Source organism: Verticillium nonalfalfae (genome assembly GCF_003724135.2).
Source record: "Verticillium nonalfalfae strain VnAa140/NRRL 66861 chromosome Unknown scaffold_33, whole genome shotgun sequence".
Lineage (NCBI taxonomy): Eukaryota > Fungi > Ascomycota > Sordariomycetes > Glomerellales > Plectosphaerellaceae > Verticillium > Verticillium nonalfalfae.
Window position 1 is genome coordinate 17,733 of NW_021167258.1, and position 21,481 is coordinate 39,213.

The 21,481-nt window shown below is 53.4% G+C and overlaps 7 protein-coding genes across 7 annotated transcripts; 3 read left to right on the forward strand and 4 right to left on the reverse strand.

The window, feature by feature from the left end:
- Window positions 1-2,905: 2,905 nt before the first annotated feature.
- Window positions 2,906-3,574, forward strand: D7B24_005378 (uncharacterized protein; the record flags this gene model as incomplete). Its single annotated transcript, XM_028639535.1, has 1 exon — window positions 2,906-3,574. The coding sequence occupies one exon, from the start codon at window positions 2,906-2,908 to the stop codon at window positions 3,572-3,574; it is 669 nt and encodes a 222-aa protein (XP_028496056.1).
- A 1,059-nt stretch (window positions 3,575-4,633) lies between these two features.
- D7B24_005379 (uncharacterized protein) lies at window positions 4,634-5,575 on the reverse strand (the record flags this gene model as incomplete). The annotated part of the gene is made up of 2 exons (XM_028639536.1): window positions 4,634-4,981; window positions 5,069-5,575. The coding sequence occupies 2 exons, from the start codon at window positions 5,573-5,575 to the stop codon at window positions 4,634-4,636; spliced, it is 855 nt and encodes a 284-aa protein (XP_028496057.1).
- A 2,108-nt stretch (window positions 5,576-7,683) lies between these two features.
- Window positions 7,684-9,124, reverse strand: D7B24_005380 (uncharacterized protein; the record flags this gene model as incomplete). The annotated part of the gene is made up of 3 exons (XM_028639537.1): window positions 7,684-7,719; window positions 7,983-8,149; window positions 8,707-9,124. The coding sequence occupies 3 exons, from the start codon at window positions 9,122-9,124 to the stop codon at window positions 7,684-7,686; spliced, it is 621 nt and encodes a 206-aa protein (XP_028496058.1).
- A 1,792-nt stretch (window positions 9,125-10,916) lies between these two features.
- On the reverse strand, window positions 10,917-11,611 carry D7B24_005381 (uncharacterized protein; the record flags this gene model as incomplete). Its single annotated transcript, XM_028639538.1, has 3 exons — window positions 10,917-11,422; window positions 11,474-11,504; window positions 11,570-11,611. 3 exons carry the CDS (start codon window positions 11,609-11,611, stop codon window positions 10,917-10,919), a joined length of 579 nt encoding a protein of 192 aa, XP_028496059.1.
- A 1,057-nt stretch (window positions 11,612-12,668) lies between these two features.
- Window positions 12,669-14,685, forward strand: D7B24_005382 (uncharacterized protein; the record flags this gene model as incomplete). Its single annotated transcript, XM_028639539.1, has 2 exons — window positions 12,669-13,623; window positions 13,685-14,685. The coding sequence occupies 2 exons, from the start codon at window positions 12,669-12,671 to the stop codon at window positions 14,683-14,685; spliced, it is 1,956 nt and encodes a 651-aa protein (XP_028496060.1).
- Window positions 14,686-17,378: 2,693 nt separating this feature from the next.
- On the forward strand, window positions 17,379-19,145 carry D7B24_005383 (uncharacterized protein; the record flags this gene model as incomplete). The annotated part of the gene is made up of 1 exon (XM_028639540.1): window positions 17,379-19,145. The coding sequence occupies one exon, from the start codon at window positions 17,379-17,381 to the stop codon at window positions 19,143-19,145; it is 1,767 nt and encodes a 588-aa protein (XP_028496061.1).
- Window positions 19,146-19,560: 415 nt separating this feature from the next.
- On the reverse strand, window positions 19,561-21,072 carry D7B24_005384 (uncharacterized protein; the record flags this gene model as incomplete). Its single annotated transcript, XM_028639541.1, has 6 exons — window positions 19,561-19,585; window positions 19,665-19,942; window positions 20,005-20,173; window positions 20,461-20,604; window positions 20,658-20,836; window positions 21,043-21,072. 6 exons carry the CDS (start codon window positions 21,070-21,072, stop codon window positions 19,561-19,563), a joined length of 825 nt encoding a protein of 274 aa, XP_028496062.1.
- Between the last annotated feature and the right edge of the window lie 409 nt (window positions 21,073-21,481).

Below are 21,481 nucleotides of genomic sequence, written 5' to 3' on the forward strand. Positions count from 1 at the left end.
GGAACTCGCTTACGTAGAGTGACAGACTGCGACAAATGCCTGCTGGGCCCAATGACTCCGGTCAATGGTCGGCGAGGAGGGGCTGGTATTTGTGGAGTGGACTGGCCAAACCTTGACGTTTTTAGCCTCACTCGGGTAGAGATCTGCCCAACACCGACATGGAGCCCGAGAAGGATGGAATCGAAGTGGCTTTGTGGCCTCGAATGCCCACCTCTAGAGTCAATGCAATAGTCAGCGTGGCCTTGCTCAGACTCATCCTTCTGGCCCACTGCACAAGGTCACGCAGCCCTCAGAAACAGATGAAGGTATCCCATGGCCTCCACGTCAAGTTTCCCCCGGGTGATCCGGCTTCGGGGACGCGCTCGAGAGTGGTGGCTTGATTTCCGGTCGGCATTTCAACCCCATGGAAATGTCACATGTGCTACTTGCCCTGCCTCTCACTCTATAAGCTGTCGAATTATCGATGTATGTCCGGCTGGTCAGAACGATAGGATCACTGCGCCATGCTCAATGATTTCCCTAAGCAGGCTTGCACATCAATATCTATCATCCTGACGCCGCTCACTCCAGCAAATAGACTCTCCACACTGATGCAAGTGGATGGTGCTGACGCGTTTCTGTCGTCGGCACAAGTCACTATGCCAGAAGTTGATCAGGTGAACTCGGTCTCGAGTCTTGTGCTGTCTGAGCCGGCAACTCGCGTCTCATGGTCAGAAACGCCCATGCTTAATCTCCTCTCGTGTTCTCTTCTATAGCTTCCGCCCAGCGGTTTTTAGCCAGGTCCTGATGGGTCTCGGTTTACTTAAGCGGCATGGCATGATTCATTCCAAGGGTGCAATGGTGCGCAGCAATGGGTTCCTTCAGGCAACGAACGAATCGAGCCCTCGGCCACGAAAGCGCCGGCGACTCAATCCGCTCGATTCCACCCATTCCTCAATCGAGATTCTGGGGAAGAAGTGAGGGAGGAAAGAGATGTGTGTGGTCAGAGTGGCGCCATCTTGAGAAGCGTCCACTTCGTGTAGGAAATGGAGCTTCACGAGCTGTCAAGCCTTGTGGGCACGTCTGAGGACAGGCAATCCCAGATTTTGCGATGATGACAAGCCGCACAGCACGGACAACTCAGTGCCCTGATTTTCTGGGGTGCATTGAGGCATCGATACTCGCGCGTCTTGGAAGAAGCTTGACGAGTGCTAAGGTTTCGGAAGTTCAAGATCACATGCAAACACATCAAATCAGGGGGTTTCTTGACTGGCTTGTGCAGAGCTTGTTGGTATCCAGAAACGGGAGAATCCGGCGGGCAGCGAGCTGATGCCGACCTCGTGATTGATCCGCCGCCTCGGGCAAAAGGAGCGCGGCCGACGCCTTGATTGCGCAAACGTGTCGCAACAATTGCCCCTTTCTTGTTGGACCTTGTCACACAAAGCACAAAGAACGCCACGGAGTGTGTGCCTCGCGCTGGTGTTGGTTTCCTCCCCATCGGGACAGCTAGCAAAATCTAGAAGGCCCGCGTCCCTGAGTAATCCTCATTGCCAGAGAAGCCATCGGCAGAGTCAGTCAACCCGGATTTTCCCACGTTCCAGAACCCTTCTGTGCGAGCCGCAGCGCCAGACCAACTGCAAAGCGACTACTCAGAACAGTCGAAGAAGCCCCACCTCCGATGACGGTGTTCCGTCGCCAGTCACGGTACCTGGGCCGTGGTGCAGTGGTCGGTTGTTTGCCGGGAGAAAACTCAGACTCCCCAAGGCCGGACCGACAAGTCCAACCGTCGGCTGGAGAACCACTCATGTCGCCGCGATGACTGGGAAAGGTGGCCCTCGCTCCTCCAGCTCCGAACTTCTGGGTACTTCTGACATATTGGCCCCCTCATTCATCACGTCAAAGGCTGGGTCAGAGGCCGGCGCCGGGAGCCGGCTGTTTTGTCTTTCTCCGCAGCGAATCACGGGCCTCATGCAGACGAGCCGCCCGTGTCGGCGTTACGCCGCCTTTGTCGGCAACCCTTTCGGTCTTCAGTCCGGTGTGCGCCGCCGCGTCGAGGGTGGGCCTGTTGATGGAACCGGGTGGCGTCAAGCCGTGGGCGTGCAAGGCGCGTTCCTGCGCTGCTGCACGGCATCCCACGCTGTCACCACGGCGTGCCTGGCGCGATGCCGTTTCCGGCGACAAAATCGCGGCACCTGCGGGAATTTTTCAGGGGTGGAGGCGCAGGGGCGTTCCAGGTTCTCTGCTCCCTCTTCCTCCCTCTGGCATTCTTCGCTTCTCCTCTAAACGGCCGATAGAACATGGCGAACCGCTTGGCCGGTCCACCAAGGGGGTCCGCCTAATAGCACCGGCGTGACGATTCATGACGGTGGCTTACGGGTCCGCGTGGAGTTTTCGACTCGTGGCCCCGGGCCTAGAAGCCTTTCTCCTCACCAGCTGGATCTCGGCAGCTGTTTCCTGAGGAATCGATCCCTTTCTCCGTCTTACCGAGATCCAGCCTTTTTCGCAAATGCGGAGGTAGTCAAGGGGAGAAAGGAGGGGGAAAGCAATGTGAGAAGAAAAAAGTCTGAAAGAAAGTTGTTGGTGCCTTGGTCTTGGTTTGTTCCTTGTTCAGCCGGCGGAAAACAAAAAAGCACACACACATTCATTGTATTTAACCCGAGGGGGATCCTCGACTTCAGATCTCTTGATCTCTGTTCATCCTCACGCACAACACACAACACTTCCAATCATTTTCTCTCTTCAGTCTCTGCCTCAGCTTCGACAGCTCCAGGACAAGTCATCATTCCTTTTTGACTTTCCATTACGGTATCCACCACGTCAAACATCATCATCGCAGAGCGTTGAGATACACTTGTCCCACCGACAAAAATCCCCTTACTTTTCCAAACGAGGACCTTCTTGCTTCTTTCCCTTCCCTACCATCAACATGTTCACCGCCATCACTGCTCTTCTCGCCGCCTCGGCCACCCTTGTCTCCAGCGCCAGCATCCCTGCGCGCCGTGCCACCAAGGGCTCTGCCTCCATCACCCCCCACGACCAGTACTCGTCTTCCATCGGCGTCCTTGGCTGCAAGATCAACACCAACCGTGTCGCCTACTGGCCTGGCGCTCCCGGCTGCGACGACCTCTGCGTCAAGGTCTCCCACGGCGGCCGCAGCCTCAACCTGCTGCGCATCGACTCCTCGGCCGGCGCCCACGACATCTCTTACGATGCCTGGAACTACCTCGCCTTTGGCTCCTCCGCCACCGACGCCCCCCACATGGGCGGTGGCGTCGACATGGACTACGAGATCGTCCCCATGTCCGAGTGCAAGGACCTCCTCGACGATGGCAAGCTGCCTCTCACCGCCGCCAACAGCATGAACTATGTTTCGGCCTGTATCGCCGACACCAACTCCTGGGCCGGCAAGAACCACGTTCTCTACAACATTGGCAACGCCGTCTGCACCATTGGCCACGACGAGGTCTGCAAGCTCGACCTCGCCGTCAGCAACCAGCCCTCGTGCCCTCACACCCTTGGCGCCGTCGACGCCCTCAAGGAAAACGAGGTCAAGAACATTGCCTACGGTACTGGCAAGGTCTCTGTCGCTCTGTGAGCACGGGACCTCTGCAAAGCAAGCATGACATGAAACTTTATGACATAGATATCAGGATAAACATACAGGATACAGGATACGGTATACAGGATACTAGGTACAGGACAGGCGTTTTATGATGACAATACACTCTTTACCTGAAAGCTCGGTTCGCGCTTGATGGCGCTTGATCTTAGTGATACATCTTGTAGTGTTTCCACTGATCCCAAAGTTACAAGCCGATAAAGCAACAAGCAACCTTGTCGGCGTCGGCCTTCATGATGATTTAATATCGATCGCTGCTTCGGATGGGGGGCTTGACAGTCCACACGAACGCCGTGTTGCCCATCTTCTGGCGGGGTGTGATGTTGAACGTGCCACTTTGATGAGTTAAAGCGAGCGTGTGAAGGAACCACTGTGCGTCAATTGCTTGCTTGTCGTAGAAGCCTGACTTGGAGGCAGCCAATCAATCCATTTTGGCAAATCGGACATTTGAACAATAAAGCATTGCAATTAGTGCGATGGTTGCTGCGATGGTGATTGAATGAAAGGCCCGGCGACTCCAAGAACTTTGACTGAGGCTTCGGAGTTCGGTTGTTCGGAGCACAGACCGATGACGGTCAGACAACAAAGAATATTCTTGACATCTTCCACACCACATGTCAGCATTTTGGCTGGACCTTTCAAGTTGCAAAAAGTGTCGCCGTCCACCGCCTACTGCGTCCTCGTAATGGCCAAGGCGTAGCAGGGGTTGTACATCTTGCCACCCGCAAAATTTGTTTCCTTTTGTTTTATGCACCTCATACGTGGAATGATATGGCGAAGGGGCCAGCAGGAAAAAGGGAGAGCTTGCGCGCGGACCAAGATCACTATTGTAGAGGTGGACGAGAGGGCAAGAGCCATGCCATCTGTCCCCTAGCATTGTTAGTAAAGACACTCTGACGGACCGCTGTTTATTGTGGAACAGGCCTCAAAGTGCGATGCCCTCGCGCATCAACGCGCATACACATGCTCGACCAGTCTAGGAACAGCCGCTTGATGGTATTATAACATATGCTACAGTCATTACAATATCTATTGTCACAGAATCAGAGCTCCAGCCACGGCGGCTACCGCTCCGTAGACAAGCCAACCGCCGACGCTCGTGCGACATGGGGCTGCGCTGCCGATGCGCTCGACGAGCTTATTGCCGCGCTCGGCAATGCTCTCCTGAAAGACGGTGGCGTTGTTGGCAGCCCAGTCGGCGCCATCGTTGCCTGGGACTGCATCGCTGCCGGTGAACGCGATAAAGAGGACGTCGTTGTCGTCATGGCCGTTATCGCCGTTCATGCTGTTGCCAAAGCATAGCGTCGCCAAGGAGATGGAAGCCTCACCCACCATGGCCTCGTCGCCGTCGTCGCCGTTCGTGTCGCCCCAGATGCCGTAGTACTGCGTTCGTCAGCGATAGCCGCTCGATACATCAATCGTCCGAGACTGGTGGTGGCGAAATAAATGAGAAGAGAGGGGGAAACATACGAGCTGGTCGTTGCAGACAACGGCCATGATGCTCAGCGGCTCAATGCCATGAGCGCTGGGGTCAAAGGTCGGCCAACCCTTCTTGTTCTCCTCGCTTTCGTTGCCAAAGACGACGTAAGGGTGGACGTTGGCGTCGAGGTCGGTTTGGTTGGCGCCGTAACTTTGAAGATCCTCCTGGAAGCTCGTCTGCGACTGCGTATCGCCGGACGACCCACAGCGACCGTCATCAGCGGGCCCGCCCTGGATTCCGTCACAGTCAATGTCCAAATTGACAAGCTCGCCGTTGCGGCCCTGAAGGTACACGATATTGTACTTTTCTAGATAGTCGCCGCAGTAATCAAAGTCGCCGCTGTCGCCGTCCGAGCTGTGGAATCCGGTGGCGAGGGCATTTTTGCATTGTTTCTGGTCGCGAATGTGATTGTAGAAAGACCTGAGGTTGTCGGGGATGTCGCGGGCGATGGCCGTGGACAAAGCCGCTGTCGCGACCAGAGTTTTGGCGAGGATCATTTGACCACGAGAGGTGTTCGGAATGAACGAAAGACTGGGTTGCTTGGCAGATGAAAGGTGCAATGGTCAGAGAAACGGACGAATGAAAGGAACGACAAAGTAGGACAAGATGATCGCTTGCTCAGGAACAGGATGCGAACGTCAGTGCGACGAGGCCAATGGCGATGTTCAGGAATCGAGAGCACAAGCAACAGACGGAAGGGCATTGTTTTAAGTACGAAGGGCAGAGGCTCGGTTGGTACCGAGTACGCACAGCTAATACCGATCGGGCGCTTCGAGTAGGGGTGACCTGTGGCAGTCCCGTCTCCTCATCCAGGGGCTCGAGACTCTTGAGTGGTCGCTTATTGTCCGTGATTCGCGCTGTGACAGCAAATACGGGTGGGCGCGGCCAGGCCCGGCGCTAGGGTCTAGGGGAGAAGCAATGGCAATCTCGAAGCGTATTGGGGGGCCGGATGATCACTGATGACGCCCCAGTCAGACAGGGGGGCTGTTAAGGATGCTGGCACCACCACGTTCAGTCAGCTTCTTGATGGAAAGGAAGTATTGAAAATAATGCGGAGTGAATGTGAATCTCTTCCATCGATGGTTCACCATAAATCGATACTTGATCTGCCTATTTTAAGATAAGTGGCTTGAGAAACTCTAGACTCACTCCAGTCGTATCATCTACTTTATCTTTTTGCCCTGGTCTCGGGAAAGCCCTTCTGTTGACTGCGGGGACCGTCATCAATGGGGGGACCTAGGAACCTTGCCTATCTGGATGGGTACTGTAGATGTGTGGTTGTAATTAAAGAGCACGTCTTGAAGTATGGTTTGAAGATCCTTCCCATATGATCTTTCCGGAATTTCGTTTTCTCTGGGGTAACACGCTGCTGGCCTAAGGTAGGGCGCGCTACAAGCGATCGACGAAACCTTGAGATTGCCGGAACTCTCTTCATCCTCAATTCCTACGTTAAGCATTACTAGAGCCCACTGGCTTTGACTTTCGACGCAACACTGCCGATGCAACGGAGATCCACTCTCTAAAGCACAACCTCATTTCGACAACGCGACGATCCCTTGACCATACGCCCGCTCGTCACAACGATGATGTGGTCCAGCTTTCTGAATCTCGCTTGAATTTTTGTCACACACCTACCGGCCAGGACTCGATGCATCTTGATGTGGCTGTTCTTGACCGTGTCGAATATTCTCTACCAATACAATATACATTTGACGCGCGGCCCGTGACTGGGCACTACATAGGTAAGAATCTGCGGGAATCGTATCACAACTGCGGTAGGCAGAAACACGTGCTCAGAAGTTTACACTGCTCGTGCCTGAGCATGTTTGTCGGAAACTGTAGGCAAACGGAATAGACTGGTTTGAAATAATGAGGCACACTCGCCAGGCGATAGGTCCGCAGCTCTGGCTGTGCATTGTGCTCATCAGTGAAGCCTGAATGTCCCACTGCTTGCTTGAACAGCATCTAAGCAGCGTGATACCGTGGACGCAGCACCTAGCTTGTAAACTTGGCCACGATGGGAGTACTTCGCTTGTGAAAGGGGGGTAGAAGAAGGGCGCCAACTTACGCTGGAGGTGTCGACGTCGCCGCATTGCTGCCGCGGGGCTACAAAATCCGGGACGCCGATCCATCGCGTGAGTGATTCCCATGAAAGCAAGTGCCAGACCATAATGTGAATGGGATGTGGATTCCTGTTCGGCAGGTAGTTCATAAGGGAACGTGGAAACGACCATTTTGCTGCATTCGTGAGTGATACACACAAACCTGCACGAATGGGTACTTGCGGCAGGGCTCGATCACTAAGGGGCCACCTATTGGTGATGAGAAAGTTTGCGAGTACAGCCAAATCTTGGTTAGGTTGTTGAATATAACGGTCATCTGTAATTTGCCCTGTATCCTCCGTGATCTGCTTGGTCGACAGCTTACTTGAACCTCCAATGTCCCCACGTACTTTTCTAGGCCTCGTTTTTTCTGCACTCCTTAAGCTGCTGTATAGAACCCAATTTTCATGTCTTCCGAAGCGCAGTGCCTCAATATTGATCTGGCAACATGATCGAGCAGTCTGAAATGACAGAGTTTTCCGTTCCACTCCCTTCAAACGAGCTTACGACTGCGCATATGATGATCGCCCAATGGCCGCCTGTGAATCAGACCATGTAACATATGCCTGGTGCTAATTACTAGGTCATGCTTGAGGCTTCAAAGATCGAAGTTCGTCGATCTTTCGATGAATGACAATATATGAAGACTTAAATCGTTGCCTACATATGGCAGCGCTGGCTCCAAGCTTTCAAGAACCAAGCGAAGACCAGTCGACTACATCCGCGACCGCCCGGCCGATTGTTTATGGACAACCTCTCATGTACTCTGAAGTATCATTTACCTTGGCCTCAGCCCACTCACCTCCCCGGAGATTTTAACACCCGGAGGAAGTCGACCGTACTCAATTAGCGCAAGACTGTGACGGAAAGGCTTGTAGGCACAGTTTTCAGGGGGCCAGCCCTGCGACTGGCATGGGTTGCGGCGCATCATGGGGAGATCATCACTCCAGGATAAGGATGAAGTCGCCACTGAAAACCTCCTGCAGCGACCGGCAGTTCGAGTTATCTGCGGCGGTGACTGCGGCAGATGAGGCTGTGTCATGTCAACATTCATCTTCCCTCTAATGCTTGGGATTTTCGGAGCCGGTATCGATCTCAAGTACGTCTAAATTGCCTGTAGAGAGGGGTAAACCAAACAATAGGCGGGCCCAACCGATATATCGAAGTACCTAGGGATGGTTTACCTGCGTGTCCATTGAATATGGGAGCGTTATCTACCCTAGCCTGGTGGCACCCCTCAGAATGTTGAAAAGACGTAGTTAGACAAAAGACTTGAAAGTGGCTGAATCAATCTTCTTCAAGGTTGGTTACACTGGTCGGAAAAGGCTGGGCGAACACAAATAGGTTTCATTAGCTTCTAGAGCGATACTATCGTGCACGTCATGTTTCTAGCAATGCAAGTATTCAACATTTGACTATAAACCAAGTTATACAAATGGTTGACAAACATCATCGCTCAATGTTGACACATCCTGGTAGCAACAGTCTGCTTCGGTGCCAGGTAGCCTTTTAGTCATGGCGTCCACCCTGCCAATTGTTTCCTGGCCTGTTGTGGTGCTTCCAGGGCTTGTCGCCCCTCCACGGCTTGTTGCCATCCCAGGGCTTGTTGCCGTCCCAAATCTTCCCCGGCTTGTGCGGCTTCTCGGGCTTTCTGGGCTTGCCTGTCTGATCCGAAGCACAAGGGCTGGGGGGATCAACAACTGAGGGCTGCGGGTAGATAGACTCCTCGATTGCACTGGAGTGCTCCGGGATAGGGGGAATGGGCCCGCCAGTGGGTCCGGCAGTAGGGCCAGCGATCTCTGAGCTTGTGACGGTCAGAGTAGCAAATGTGGTGGTCGTCTCGCAGTCCGGGGGGCTGTGGCCCTTGGGTGGTGTCCAAAAGCTAGCTTGGACGGTGGACGCAGCGAGGATAGAAAGCAGGAGTGCTGATTTGTAGTTGCCCATTGTGAAGATAACAGTGATTGTGTCCCTTCGCGCAGGCTGCTTGAGTCGGCTTGCAAGACACTGGTGAGAGGAATACGAATTGATTTGAAGTAATGGGGCAGAAGTAAAATAGTCACTTTGGTTTTGTTTCTGAGGCGCAGTCGATGAGTACACCATCCATCAATCGAGAAGCGAAGCCATCATTATATACGAGCCTCGATCCTGAAGGCTGCTTCAATCACTTTCTTAGCCCTGACTTTTGCAACTAGTTAGCAGGTTACGTGAAGGGGACATGTGTGAGAAACTGAATTAACGATTGGCCATCTCCACCCATCACGTCAGGTCTGGTCGATAGGTTTTGTCGATCCCCCCGCCGCCGGTGCCCTGAGCCATTGATGCATCAGACGCTGTGATCTTAGAATAGCATAAAATCACCAGACATAGGAGAATACTCAGATCGCACCTGGAACAGCCAATCCACACGATTTCTTGCATCAGCTCTATTAGATAGCTTCAGGGGTTCGACGCCACACCCGCTGAGAAGGTTGCGCCTGGACCCGACAGCACGATGACGCTTATAGGCAGAGGTGAGTATGTGGCGTTGATGAGGATGAATCCCCATGTTTTATGACGCTCATCATTAATTCAAGTACTACGTAGGATCAATCCTCCCGTTGAGGGAGGCAATGTTCTTTTTTAATGGTTGTGTAGGATTCTGAGTGGGGTGCTTTTCTCAGCCTGCTGCGATGATCCTCGATGGTCACTAAGGAACTTTTGTGCTCGTGCAGCTTCGACAGTGCTCAGGCCCGTCCCGCTTGCTGAATGGTACCTCGGCAATCAACGATCTGCCTTCAAATGGCTTCGACCATCGCCTATGACTACCATATCACATGTATTCGAGGCTTACAGTATTGTAAGCTGACACTCATATCGTGGCTTGTTCACCTATCGTCTCAGGATGCTCTGAGCTCAAGCATGTTGCTGAGGATGCGACTCTCGGGATTCCTACCCCATTGAGTCGGAGTGCGAGCAGCGGCAGCACCCTCTCCCTCAGGTGAACCACCAATCATCGTGTATGATCCAGTGGCAACTTTTGTTCAGATATGAAGTCAAATTTGCAATGCGATTCAATGATTCGCTGCGAAGATCTGATTCTTAGTCGTTCCAATTGATGCATTGTGTCGGCTTCCATTGATGTAGGATGCGCAACATGACGCGAAAGGTGGGGGCGGCATCGGCCGCCTTGGCGCCCGAAACGCCATTAATAGAACTGCCTTCTTCGGTAATCTTGTCAACTGGCATTGGCTGGGTGGTAAGGGCGTGGTGGGTGAGCTTACGAAAGTGTCTGATACAGATATTATTGTCGACCTGGTCGACCCTTGGGTTGAGATAAAGAAGAATGCTTGTCATTCTAGATCCGAGGGACTAAGAGCGATCTATCCATCGTTGGCCTGTACTTTTGAGAACGTTGATTTCTGCCGAAAACAGATGGCATCCTCGCATCGAGGTGCAGCCTCAGTACTTGCTGTGGGATGCACGAAGACAGCATTGAGGTTTTTCCTATAGGATTTCGGGAGCCTATTTGCAATATCGTCACTTCTGCGTTTGTGAATGATTTGTGGCTATAGGTCTAGACGATGCTGTGGCCAATGCAGCGGCGTATCCCTATCTCCCAAGACGGATTTTATCAAGACAGCACACTCCTCGATGACAGACCATTGGCTTGATAGTTCAATCTGAGCAGTAGCACCGACAACATAATCTCCCAAATCGACCGGAATTGCCATGTCCACACTTGAATTCTGGAGTTTGCCTAGCTGCAACACACGGTCGTCTCATCGATGCCTGTTGCTTTCTCTGCAGCCCCGCCGCCGCCACCAACCTGCACTTTGATAACTAGCCAGTCACAGAGAAACTTGCCTAAGCCTGCTCCGATGATGATGGAGATGATGATATATCCATTGAAGTACATGGCGAGAAGCATGACAATGTACGCAACACCAAAGGTCACAGCGTGGATTACGGCTCTCGCGACCTGCTGTAGTGGAGATGCTCTGAATGTGAGCATGCGCGGCGTCATGATGGCGACTGAGTCTTGTGGAGCACAGCAGCCGCTGCTCTCTCTTGGGCCTTTGTGATCGGTTGCCAAATACGCAGCGTGACGTTGTACCTGATGGATAATCATCCCGTCGTATTCTTTGCCCAGTCGCCGAAGGCATTCTAGTACCACGACGAGAAGGGCGACACCGATACAAGATGCGGCCATCATTCCATTGTTCTCGATCTGCCAGGATTCGGCGAGGAAACCTGTGGCGAAAACTGTCAGAGAATGGAGTTGGCAGCCGTAGGATGCGAAGGGCGTTCACTTACAAGCGTCAACAATGTCCCAGTTCCATAGCATCTAAAATCCTCATGTCAATACGCCAGTGTTCGAATGTGGGAGCAGTGACAGGCAGAAGGCAATACCGAGACCTTACAAGCCGAGCCTTCCGCGGTGCCGTGATTCATGATGGACGGTGTTTATGGCGTTAATCTTGTGGCCTAGAAGATTTGACATCTGCGATCGAGACTTAAATTCTAGGACCGTAGTCGAATACAAGATGAAGGCTTAAGGTCGCGGGAGAAAAAGTCGAGATTCCACAAAGAAGTTTACCCTCTCTTGGAAGAGCTGATGAACGGCCTGGCCTATATCAAGCCACTCACCTTCCGTCGGCAGATTTCCCACTTGCCGACCCGGCATCGTAACAGTGGCGTTACCAAGCATAAAAACCTTCTCAACACTAGTTATTCGGAGCGCAAAACAAGCTTGACGGGCAGGCAATGGAACACTGAATGGTAGACGAAGGAAAAGTTATCGCTGAATACCAAGCCGTGGGGCCAGCGCGCGCCAATGGAAACTTGCTCAATAGAGCTCATTTTGGACCCGCGGCCAGGGATGACGGATGATCGGCGCTCAACAACGTGGATATCTTTCAATCACAGTTCACGGCATTGGTTCGTTTGACGATGGCACATAGCACACATGGCATGTTCCGGATGTCGGGCCCGCCGAATGCTTGGGATTCGGGTTCCAAACGCGCCACTGACCCCGTCGAGCGGTACTTTGAAGATGAAAGTTGGACCGTTTCCCTTGTCAATATGGCAAGAAGGGGCTGGGAAACTTGCTCTTGACTCGAGTCATGTTACACCTTGAGCAAGCCATGTATCATTTTGCCTCGATCTCGGCGATCCACCAACTTGCTCACCAAGTCCACCCCCGGCGAAACCGCCCATAGAGTAGGGTACACAGACTGCAGCATGAAAGGCTCTTCAGTTTTTAATAGCGTACTTGAACCGGCCATGTAGGCCTGGGCCTGTGGCGAGGATATTCGACTGTCTCTTTGTGCATATATGCAGCCGAACCTTGTCGTAAGTCGGCCGGACTGACGTTTACTTCAACCATTGACGCCATCTCCTATGCGTCTTAAGGTAGCAGAGTCTCCCGACTGCACCATTTGTTCCTGCTTTTGCTTTCGGACAGAACAGATCGATAACGAAAGGCCGTCATCAGAGACAACAAGGAATCATGGAGTCCTCATCACAGCTGGTGGCTCGCCAAGGCTACCAGTCTCAGAACATTAGCGAAGGATCTCTGGTCAACTATTGGGGCTACGCGGTTCGGGTTTTGCCCTGCGCAAACGATCCTGGAACATGCGAGTACTTTGAAGTTGTCTATGGCTCTCACGCCGTCGGTATGAAGTACACGGGGGTGCTTTGGGCTACGTTGGGCGGCATTCTCCTTATTCTCGCTGTCGGTCGCCATTTCTGGGCGTCACCCAAAGCCGCCGAAAGTATGCCAGGCGTTGCCGACGACGAGAAGATCAAAACCCCTCCGTCCTCCTTCATCCGGTTGGCAAGGTCTATATCTGCGATGCGGCGCCGGCATCTTCTTCCTGATTCAATCAGGTTCTTATTTGGGAGGACCACTCGCCTGCAGGTGCTTGTCCTTGTTGTTCTGACCGGCTATCTCGCACTTTTCAGCTTCATGGGAATTCACTACCAGACATGGAGAACGCCGGTCAAGGCTCATCCGGGGCTGTTCCAGACGCGATCCAGCGTTGGTGCATGGTCTGATCGAGTCGGCACTCTCGCGTACGCCTTGACACCATTTTCAATTTTACTATCAAGTCGCGAGTCGATTCTCTCGATTCTCACAGGAATTCCCTATCAGAGCTTCAACTTTCTTCACAGGTGGCTCGGATATATCATTTTCGCGCAGTCTCTAGCGCACACCATCGGCTGGACCGTCATTGAGGCGGTCTTGTACCAACCTCAGCCTGCTGTCGCTAACAAATGGATCAAGCAGCTATATATGATCTGGGGCTGTGTCGCCATGATCCTCATTTTCATCATGGTTGCTCTGAGTACTCCGTGGGGTATCCGCCTCACAGGCTACGAGTTCTTCCGAAAGTCGCACTACGTGCTTGCCATGGTGTATATAGGTGCCTGCTGGGGCCATTGGCAACCTTTGAAGGTCTTCAGTATGTTTTGCGGCTGCACAGGCCTTGTTTCAAGGATGATTGCTGACAACATTACCTGCAGTGGTACCCGGCCTCGCCATCTGGCTCTTCGACCGTTTTGCCCGCCTCGCTCGGTCTGCCCTCGTCCACTACCAGTACCTCCCCAACGGAACTATGGGCTTCAAAGCCGCCCAAGCTGCGCTCTCCGTCTTCCCTGACGAAGAGAACGGCGACATTGTGCGCCTTGATTTCAGGCACTCGCAAAGTCCGTGGCAGCCGGGTCAGCACTTCTACATCTGTTTCTCCGAATGCTCCATCTGGCAGTCTCACCCCTTCACGCCCCTCAGCCTCGCTGTAGACCGAAACGGCACCGTCGAACACGCTTACATATTCCGCGCCAAGAAGGGCGAGACCAAGAAGATTGCCAGCCTCGCTGCCCGGAAGCTTGCCGTGCAGGATGGGTCTGCCAAGACGACGCCTGTGATCCTTTCTGGCGCGTACGGCGAGTCCCTCACCGAGAACCTAACGCCCGAAGTCAACGTCCTATGCGTTGCTGGCGGGACGGGCATCTCCTATGTGCTTCCCGTTCTGTTGCACCTCGCCCAACAACCAGGCATTCCTGACAGAAAGATTGAGCTTGTCTGGGCGGTTCGCCGCCGCCAAGACGTGCAGTGGGTGCGGCCTGAATTAGAAGTCCTTCTCGCGGCGGCGAAGTCGCATGGTATCCAGATCCACGTCCGCGTGACGAGGCAAGGAGAGGCAGATCTGGGGTCTGAAGGCTTCAGCCCAAAAGCAGAGAAGCAGGTGGCTGATGCGACCTCATCGTCATCTTCGTCGTCTTCGCGAAACAGCGCTTCGCTCGATCTGCAAATGACTGGAACTCACCCTGATTTGGATACCATTGTGCCAGCCTTTGTGGAGGGAACAATTCGCGGGCGGACGATTGTCTTTGCCAGTGGGCCTGGTTCCATGATCTCTCAGTTGCGAACTGTGGTGGCGTCCTGCAACTCGGGAACCAAGGTCTGGAGGGGAGATGCGAGGTTTGACGTTGCTCTTGAGTGCGATGATAGATTGGAGTGGTAGTCAGTTTACTTAGAGAAAAGTCACCATTTCGCGTTGAACACAAGACACTGGGACAGGATCTTCTGCTCTGTCAGCAATGCCAGCAGGACCCCCCTGTTGTCCAACGTTGCCGTGGCGCACGATCTAGTATATTTTGGGCTGCCTGCATCGCCGTCCAGGCTCGAAGAATACCGCAGCTGAACAGCTCTCCCAGGGGTCTGAATGCTTAGCCTGACGCTCCTCACCCTTGATTCGCCGTCATGGCGAATGGCTTGAAGATGGCTAGGCATCACCCTGCACCTCCATGCAGCCACCAGAGGCTCGGCCATCACAGTATGCCTCACGTAGGCTGTCAGCGGGGGAACAGGCATCCGTACTACCAGAGCGCAATCATCTCTGGCGGCAATGTCTGCTGATTCCAGCCCAGTGGGGATGCGTGCCCCTCATTGACACTGCATACTTATTCCGACAAGGCGCCAGGGGTGTTTCGAAAATCGCCTGGCGGAACGACTCGTCTTTTGGAATCTACTTGCCCTCACGATCACCTCACATTGACGAGCCAGCATATTGCCGAGGGGCGTTATTCGATGGATCACAACTCTGCGCCTTCGGGTCATCAATACCCTCCGCCCCCTCCCAGTCCTTACCGCCAGGTTGACCATCAGGGAGCAGGACAATCACCGCTTCATGGCCTGCACGATGCTTCACTCGGTAGGGCCAATTCCGTTCCATCGTCAATTCACCAACCCATGGTTTCCCAGGACAGCTTTGGACGAGGGCTGTCTCCTGCGGCTCCTCAACAATCCCACTCGTATTTCCCACCCCCGCCGGCTTCGTACTCGGCCCCTCCAGGATCAACATCGCTGCCAGTGCCCGATCACGCGCCAGCAGCTCTGAGTGACACGCCTAGTCATCATGAATACGCTCAGCCTGCTCAAACATGGCGGCCATCGGCCCAATGGCAATCTCCTACTCATCAACAATATCAACAGGCCGACCACGGATCATACGGACAGCATGGGTATAGCCAACCCCCACAGCAACAGCAGCAACAACAGCCGCCACAGCGACCGCCAAATCAACAGCGAATGTCCCTGTCCTCGTTTTCTGGGAAGAAAACAACAGCATGGCTGAAGAAGAACGTTTCACCCCACCTGACAGAAGTCGCAAAGAGCTCGCTAGTCAAGGGAAGCATCAAGGAGCTGGAAAATGTGTACACAGCGGCCAAGGGCATGAGTGCGAGATACTCGAGCCCTCCCTCATCGAACTATAACATATCGACGATTAACCCCCCCAATGCGGCCAACCAAGCCCCTCAGCCGTGGAGCCCTGCCCATGTTGGGGATGCCATGCAGCAACAGCAGCAGCCGCAACATTATAGTGCTTCAACTGTTCCCCTAAATGTCCAACATCAGTCGACTGCGGCTACGTATAGCCCTGCAGCCCCTCAGAGCATAGCCCAAGCCAGTCATCACCAGCAGCCGGCGCTGACACCATTTAGCCCACTGTCTGAGCAACAGCCTTCACCAGCAGTATATACCTTGACACTTCAGCATCATTCGGTGCCCGCCACTCACCCGTCCACGCACGGCTCTGCCACTCAACAACACTATGAAATCCCATTTATCCCGTCGCCAGGTCAACATCACACGTCAATCCCTACATACACTTCACCAAGCCCAAAATTATCAGTCTCGCCGTTAAGCGGTTCACCTGCTCAGCGGTACCAGACCACCCCCTCCAGCCCGCCGATCCAGCATCAATCGGAATCGACTGTGACAGTGTCTCCATCCCACAATCCAGCCACCAGCAGTCCATCAGCTTCAAGTCCCCCAGCTCCAATCGCCCGAAAGCCCGTCGGTGCCGTTCAACGCCAGGACTCTGACCGACGGCCTATCTCCCAGGTAACCTCTCCTGTCACACCGATCCTTCCAGCCGAGGCTGCGGACCGATCTCAAGGTTACATTCTCTCCATCGACCACGAGAGAAAGAAGGCGATACGTTTCATTCCCAGCCCTGACGGCAACGATCGGTATGTTGTCGAAGATCTCCCTGGCTTTGTGCCAAGTGAGGCCGCTGCGGAATTGCCGCCTACTCCTCATGTTCCAGGATACAAGCCACTGCAAGTCGACGCTTCCGCAATTAACCAAGAGCCTGTCGAGCTTTATGCGCCGCCGTCGGTCCCCATGCCAGCGCCAATCTTGCCAAAAGAACCAGCAGCAACATTTGCATCGGCCACGCATCCAGTAGCAGTGTTATCTCCAGCTACCGCTACCGTACCAGCACCACCGCCAGCAGTTCAAGACTCATCACCTACCGTAGTTTCGATACCAGCCCCGGCGTCATATCAAGCGTCGGTACCTCTGCCTATCACAGCGCCAATCCCAAAGCCAGCTTTTGCATTACCATCCCTGCCGCAGGCCTACGACGCTCCAGCCCCGAGTATCGCCCATCGAGAGCCACTTTGGGCTCCTCAGTTATCAACCACCCAACCTTACTCCCTCCCAGTCTCAAACCCCAGCGACAGTAGCCTGATCCCTCAACCGCTGTTTGGTGCAGCATATTCCCACGGGGCCGTGAGACTGTCGGAGCCTCTGGCGCCGGCTCCTCCGCCGATTCCGGAGAAGAAAGGTTTCATGTCGAAGCTCATTTCAGCTGTGTCCCAAATCCAGCTGGCGGACCAACCTGCGTCTATAACGTCCCAAGGATATAGCATGGAGATTGAGGACCCTACGTATGAGCCCCTCGCATTTGCGACGCCGGTCACCGCAACGAACACCCCAAGCTCACCTCTTCGCGTCTGCCCCCAGACTCGTGTTGTCAACTACCAAACAACCTGGCATCATCTCAGAGGCTGTGCCGATTTCGGCATCTGCAGCTGGTGCTTCAACAAATATATTGGTTCTTCACAGTTAACCCACGAATTCGACAGTGAAGTTAAGTCCGGGTTGACTTGCCGCTTCAACGTCCCCCGGATTACCAAGAGCCTCTGGCCGGATGCTAAGCAGACAGCAAATTTGGGATTATTGCGGGATTACATGCTCCGCCACGCCTCTGTTCCTGCCTGTACTAAGGCTGCAGGGGCTGTCGGCACGGATGGGGTCAAATGGTTTGGTCTGGCCGCTGGCGAGCTCGGCATGGTGGCCTGCGAGGCCTGTCATGAAGACATCGTTCTTAGCACGACGTTTGCCGGCCGCTTCTGTCCTCTGAAGCAAGTCCAGGGCGCGTCGGAGCGATGGACCTGCACCATCAGCTACTCCTACGTCAGCCGCGCTTTACAGATATTATCGAGGCGAAGAGACCAAGACACCGCTTGGGTGGAATTCGTCGAAGCAGCGAGGAAGCGCATGGCACTACCGACTTGCGAGGGTAAAGAAATCAACGCTATACAGTGTAACTGGTATCGCCCAAGGCAATCAGTAGCAAACCTCGACTTTTGCGAGACATGCTACCTAGATCAGCTCGCCATGACACCCTACGCCGACGACTTTGCGGACACGGCAGAAGGCGTTGAAGAAAAGCTCTGCATGCGCGCCTGTGACCTGCAACTCATCAACCTCGGCGAATGTGTCTACCTGGCAAGAACCAAGGGCCTCCGTGTTCAGGTTATCCTCCAGGCAGCTGCCAAGATTGCTTCGAGCCCGCGCTGCTTCAAGGGCATGGGAATCATCAATGGCAAGTTTTATAACTTCAAGAGCGGCAGCGCGGCAAATTTTGGCGCGTGTGAGGCATGCCATGCAGGTATCCTCGTGCAGCACGGCGTCGAGGCCTTTTTTGGGTCCGAGCCACAGCTTGTCGCCGGTACAGCGTGGTGTGCTTTCAACCCCAGCGTAGCACGCTTCAATGGCCTCGTCGATCATTGGCAGCAAGCCTCGGAGACAGGCTACTGGGGTGCCTACGAGACGTGGGTGAAGAAGTACGCCGCGCTGCCGGTCTGTCCGAACTTCAATTTGGCGGCGAAAAGCAAGTGGTATGGCTGGCAGGACTGCACCATATGCCCAGAATGCTACGAAACAGCTGTCGAAGGAACCTCTCTGGCTACCAGCATGGAGCTGCACGACGTTGTCATCGAGGGGGAGACGCTTTGTTGCATGTACTCAGATCGCATGAGGGGCAAGTACAAAGAAGCCTGCGAGGCGGGAGACGCGACGGAGCTGCGTGCATTTTGCCGAAAGCGCTGGGAGACTTATCAGCAGACCGTGCCGAGGTTCAAGATGATCTATGAAATGCAAAGCATGCAGTCAGCAATGGCCATGTCGAACATGATGCTCAGTATGTCATACCAACATGCGAATGCCATGAGCGACTGGGTCACTCCCTCTCGTTATGAGTACGGAAACAGCAGTGTGGGATACCATTCGTCGCAGTATGGGGTCGACAGCGCAGAGGCGTGGAACAAAGGTCAGGAAGGGTTTGCGCAGGCGAGGGGAGGCGTTGCCGAAGCAAGCTATCTCAAGGACGTATGGCAGGCTGTGGAGTAGTTTCGTGCTGTCTGTAGTGAAGGTTAAAGTGGAAAGCGTACGCAAGTTTATGAGCCTGAGGAAGCCCGACTATTTGTTCCTTTGCAGGCTAACTCAATAATCATTTACAATCAAAGCTGATCACACTGGTACATATGCATTTTACGATGTAATATAAATGTCATTAATTGTTGCCGTACTGATATCCCTCGGGTAGTCTACTTTGGTAGTGTACGGGTTGTAGACTTGGCCAGTAGCTTCGTTTTCAACCAACAGCTCCCTGTTCTCCTTGCGCAAGAGCCACTCCAGAATGTTCGCCAAGACGATTGTGCAAGCCCCGAAGCTCATCGTCAAAATCATGGCCATCGTATACCTAGGTACGCGCGGATCGATGAAGAAATAAGGCGAGATGATGTTACCGATGGGGCCATGATGTTCACAATAGCATCAGCAGCAGCGCGCTTTTCCGGCGTCAGCGAAAGCGTTGAGACAGTCCATGTATAAAACAAGCCATTCGCAGAGAAAAGGCCGGTAGTGTACAGTAATAACGCGTCGTAGCGAGCAGGAGCGTTGATACTCGAAACAGACATGACGAATCCAACAATGGCCATAGCGAGGTTGGCGCTGATATGGTAGTCTCGCTTCCAATGACGGTCGGAGCTGAAAGCTACGACGAAAGACATAATAGAACCGACGATACAAGGGGTTGCCGCCATAAGTAGAGAATCTGCGCGTGAGCTGATGCCAAAACCCGTGACGATGATGAGGAAGAAATTATTAAAGCCGTAGCTCGAGATCATGCAAATATTGGTGACGACCTGAAAATATCTTCAGCTACAAACTCATGCAAGGGAAATAAGAAGAAGCAGGGACGACTCACGAAGACCCAAGTCCTGTAGTCAGGGACGGCAAGTTTCAGGCCATTCCGAACGGTCTGCTTCTCCTCAGCAGTCGATACTCGGTCGGTAGCCATGCAGACTGCCGCAAGATGACGGAGTCCTTCAAATATGCTCCACTTGGCAGCGGAGCCTGTCTTGGAGGAGGGTAGTCTGGCAACATGAAAAAGGCGAGCAACCCAAGAGCGTTAACGATGGCGCCTGCCAGCCGTGTAGACCAGAGAAAACGCCAGTAGCGATGAGACCAAAAGCGGCTTGGGCAAGGACCAATCCAGAATATAGAATGGCCGTACGCAGGACAAATTCAGAACAGGTATAACAGCTGGACCTGAGGTAGACAACCTAAATATTTTCAGTTTGGATACCTTTCGAAATTCGTGCTTGGGACTATTGTGCTTCCATTAGGGAAGAGAGGAGCTTCGGAGATGCCCTGTACGAACCTAACGGTAATAAGCGAGCTAAAGCTTTTGGTCGTAGCTGTTGTAGCAGAGACTCCGGACCAAACCAGTGCGCAGCACGGTAGGTAGACGCATGGGTAGACCCTAGTGATCAACATCTTTGATGGCAGTCGTGCAACCATGTAACTGGAAAACATCAGTCAGCAGCGCAGTCCGTATTGTAAGGCAAAAAAACTTGCCCTGCTTTTAGGACAGCTACGGCAGTATTGTAGTGACTGCCGTTGATTCCGAGATCCTCTTCGAAGGTATTCAACCTGGCCTGTCTAAGATTCAAATCGGTCCCGTAAGCTCGCACGAGGGCCTGAGGGCCTTGAGACTCCTCACCCCTCACGCAATGGACCACGAGCTTCGATGACCGCTGTGATCATCTACTGCATTATATATCATCTATTCAAATGCAATTAGCCCCTGGTTCTCCGCCCTACTGCTTGTTTTTCTTTTCCACTTGCCCACGAGAACAGCAAGAAGACCGTCGGTCATTCGACAACTGTGAAATCCGGCTCGCTTGTGAACATCCTTGGTCCTATTACAATCAAGATAATGTATCACTGGCATGTCACTCACTCGCCGGGGCTGTCGCCGTCCTTGCCGCATTGGCGCAGCTAGGTGGTTTTGTTTCAAGACTTGAGGCCCCTTTGGTTTTGCTTATAGCCAAGGATGCTAAGACACGAAAAGCTTCGTGTCAGGATGATTGTCTTCTTTCGCAAGCGCACTGCCCCTTGTTCCTCCGGCAGGCTGGTGCGTTGAATTGATAGATGGCAACCAATCTTTGGAGAGACCGAGATACACGTCAGCCACACCACTAGAGGTGATCTGACACCAGCGGTTGAAGTCGGAGCTGTGGAAAGGCATATGGATCACTGGCAACTGATAAACACCTGCATCTATACTTGTAACTGATGCACAGATACGAAGGTCCGGAGTTGCATGTCTGGTCATTCAGACCCAACTCGTGCTAATTAATATGTTGGTACCGTCGAGTGCGTAGTTTGATAGAAAGTGA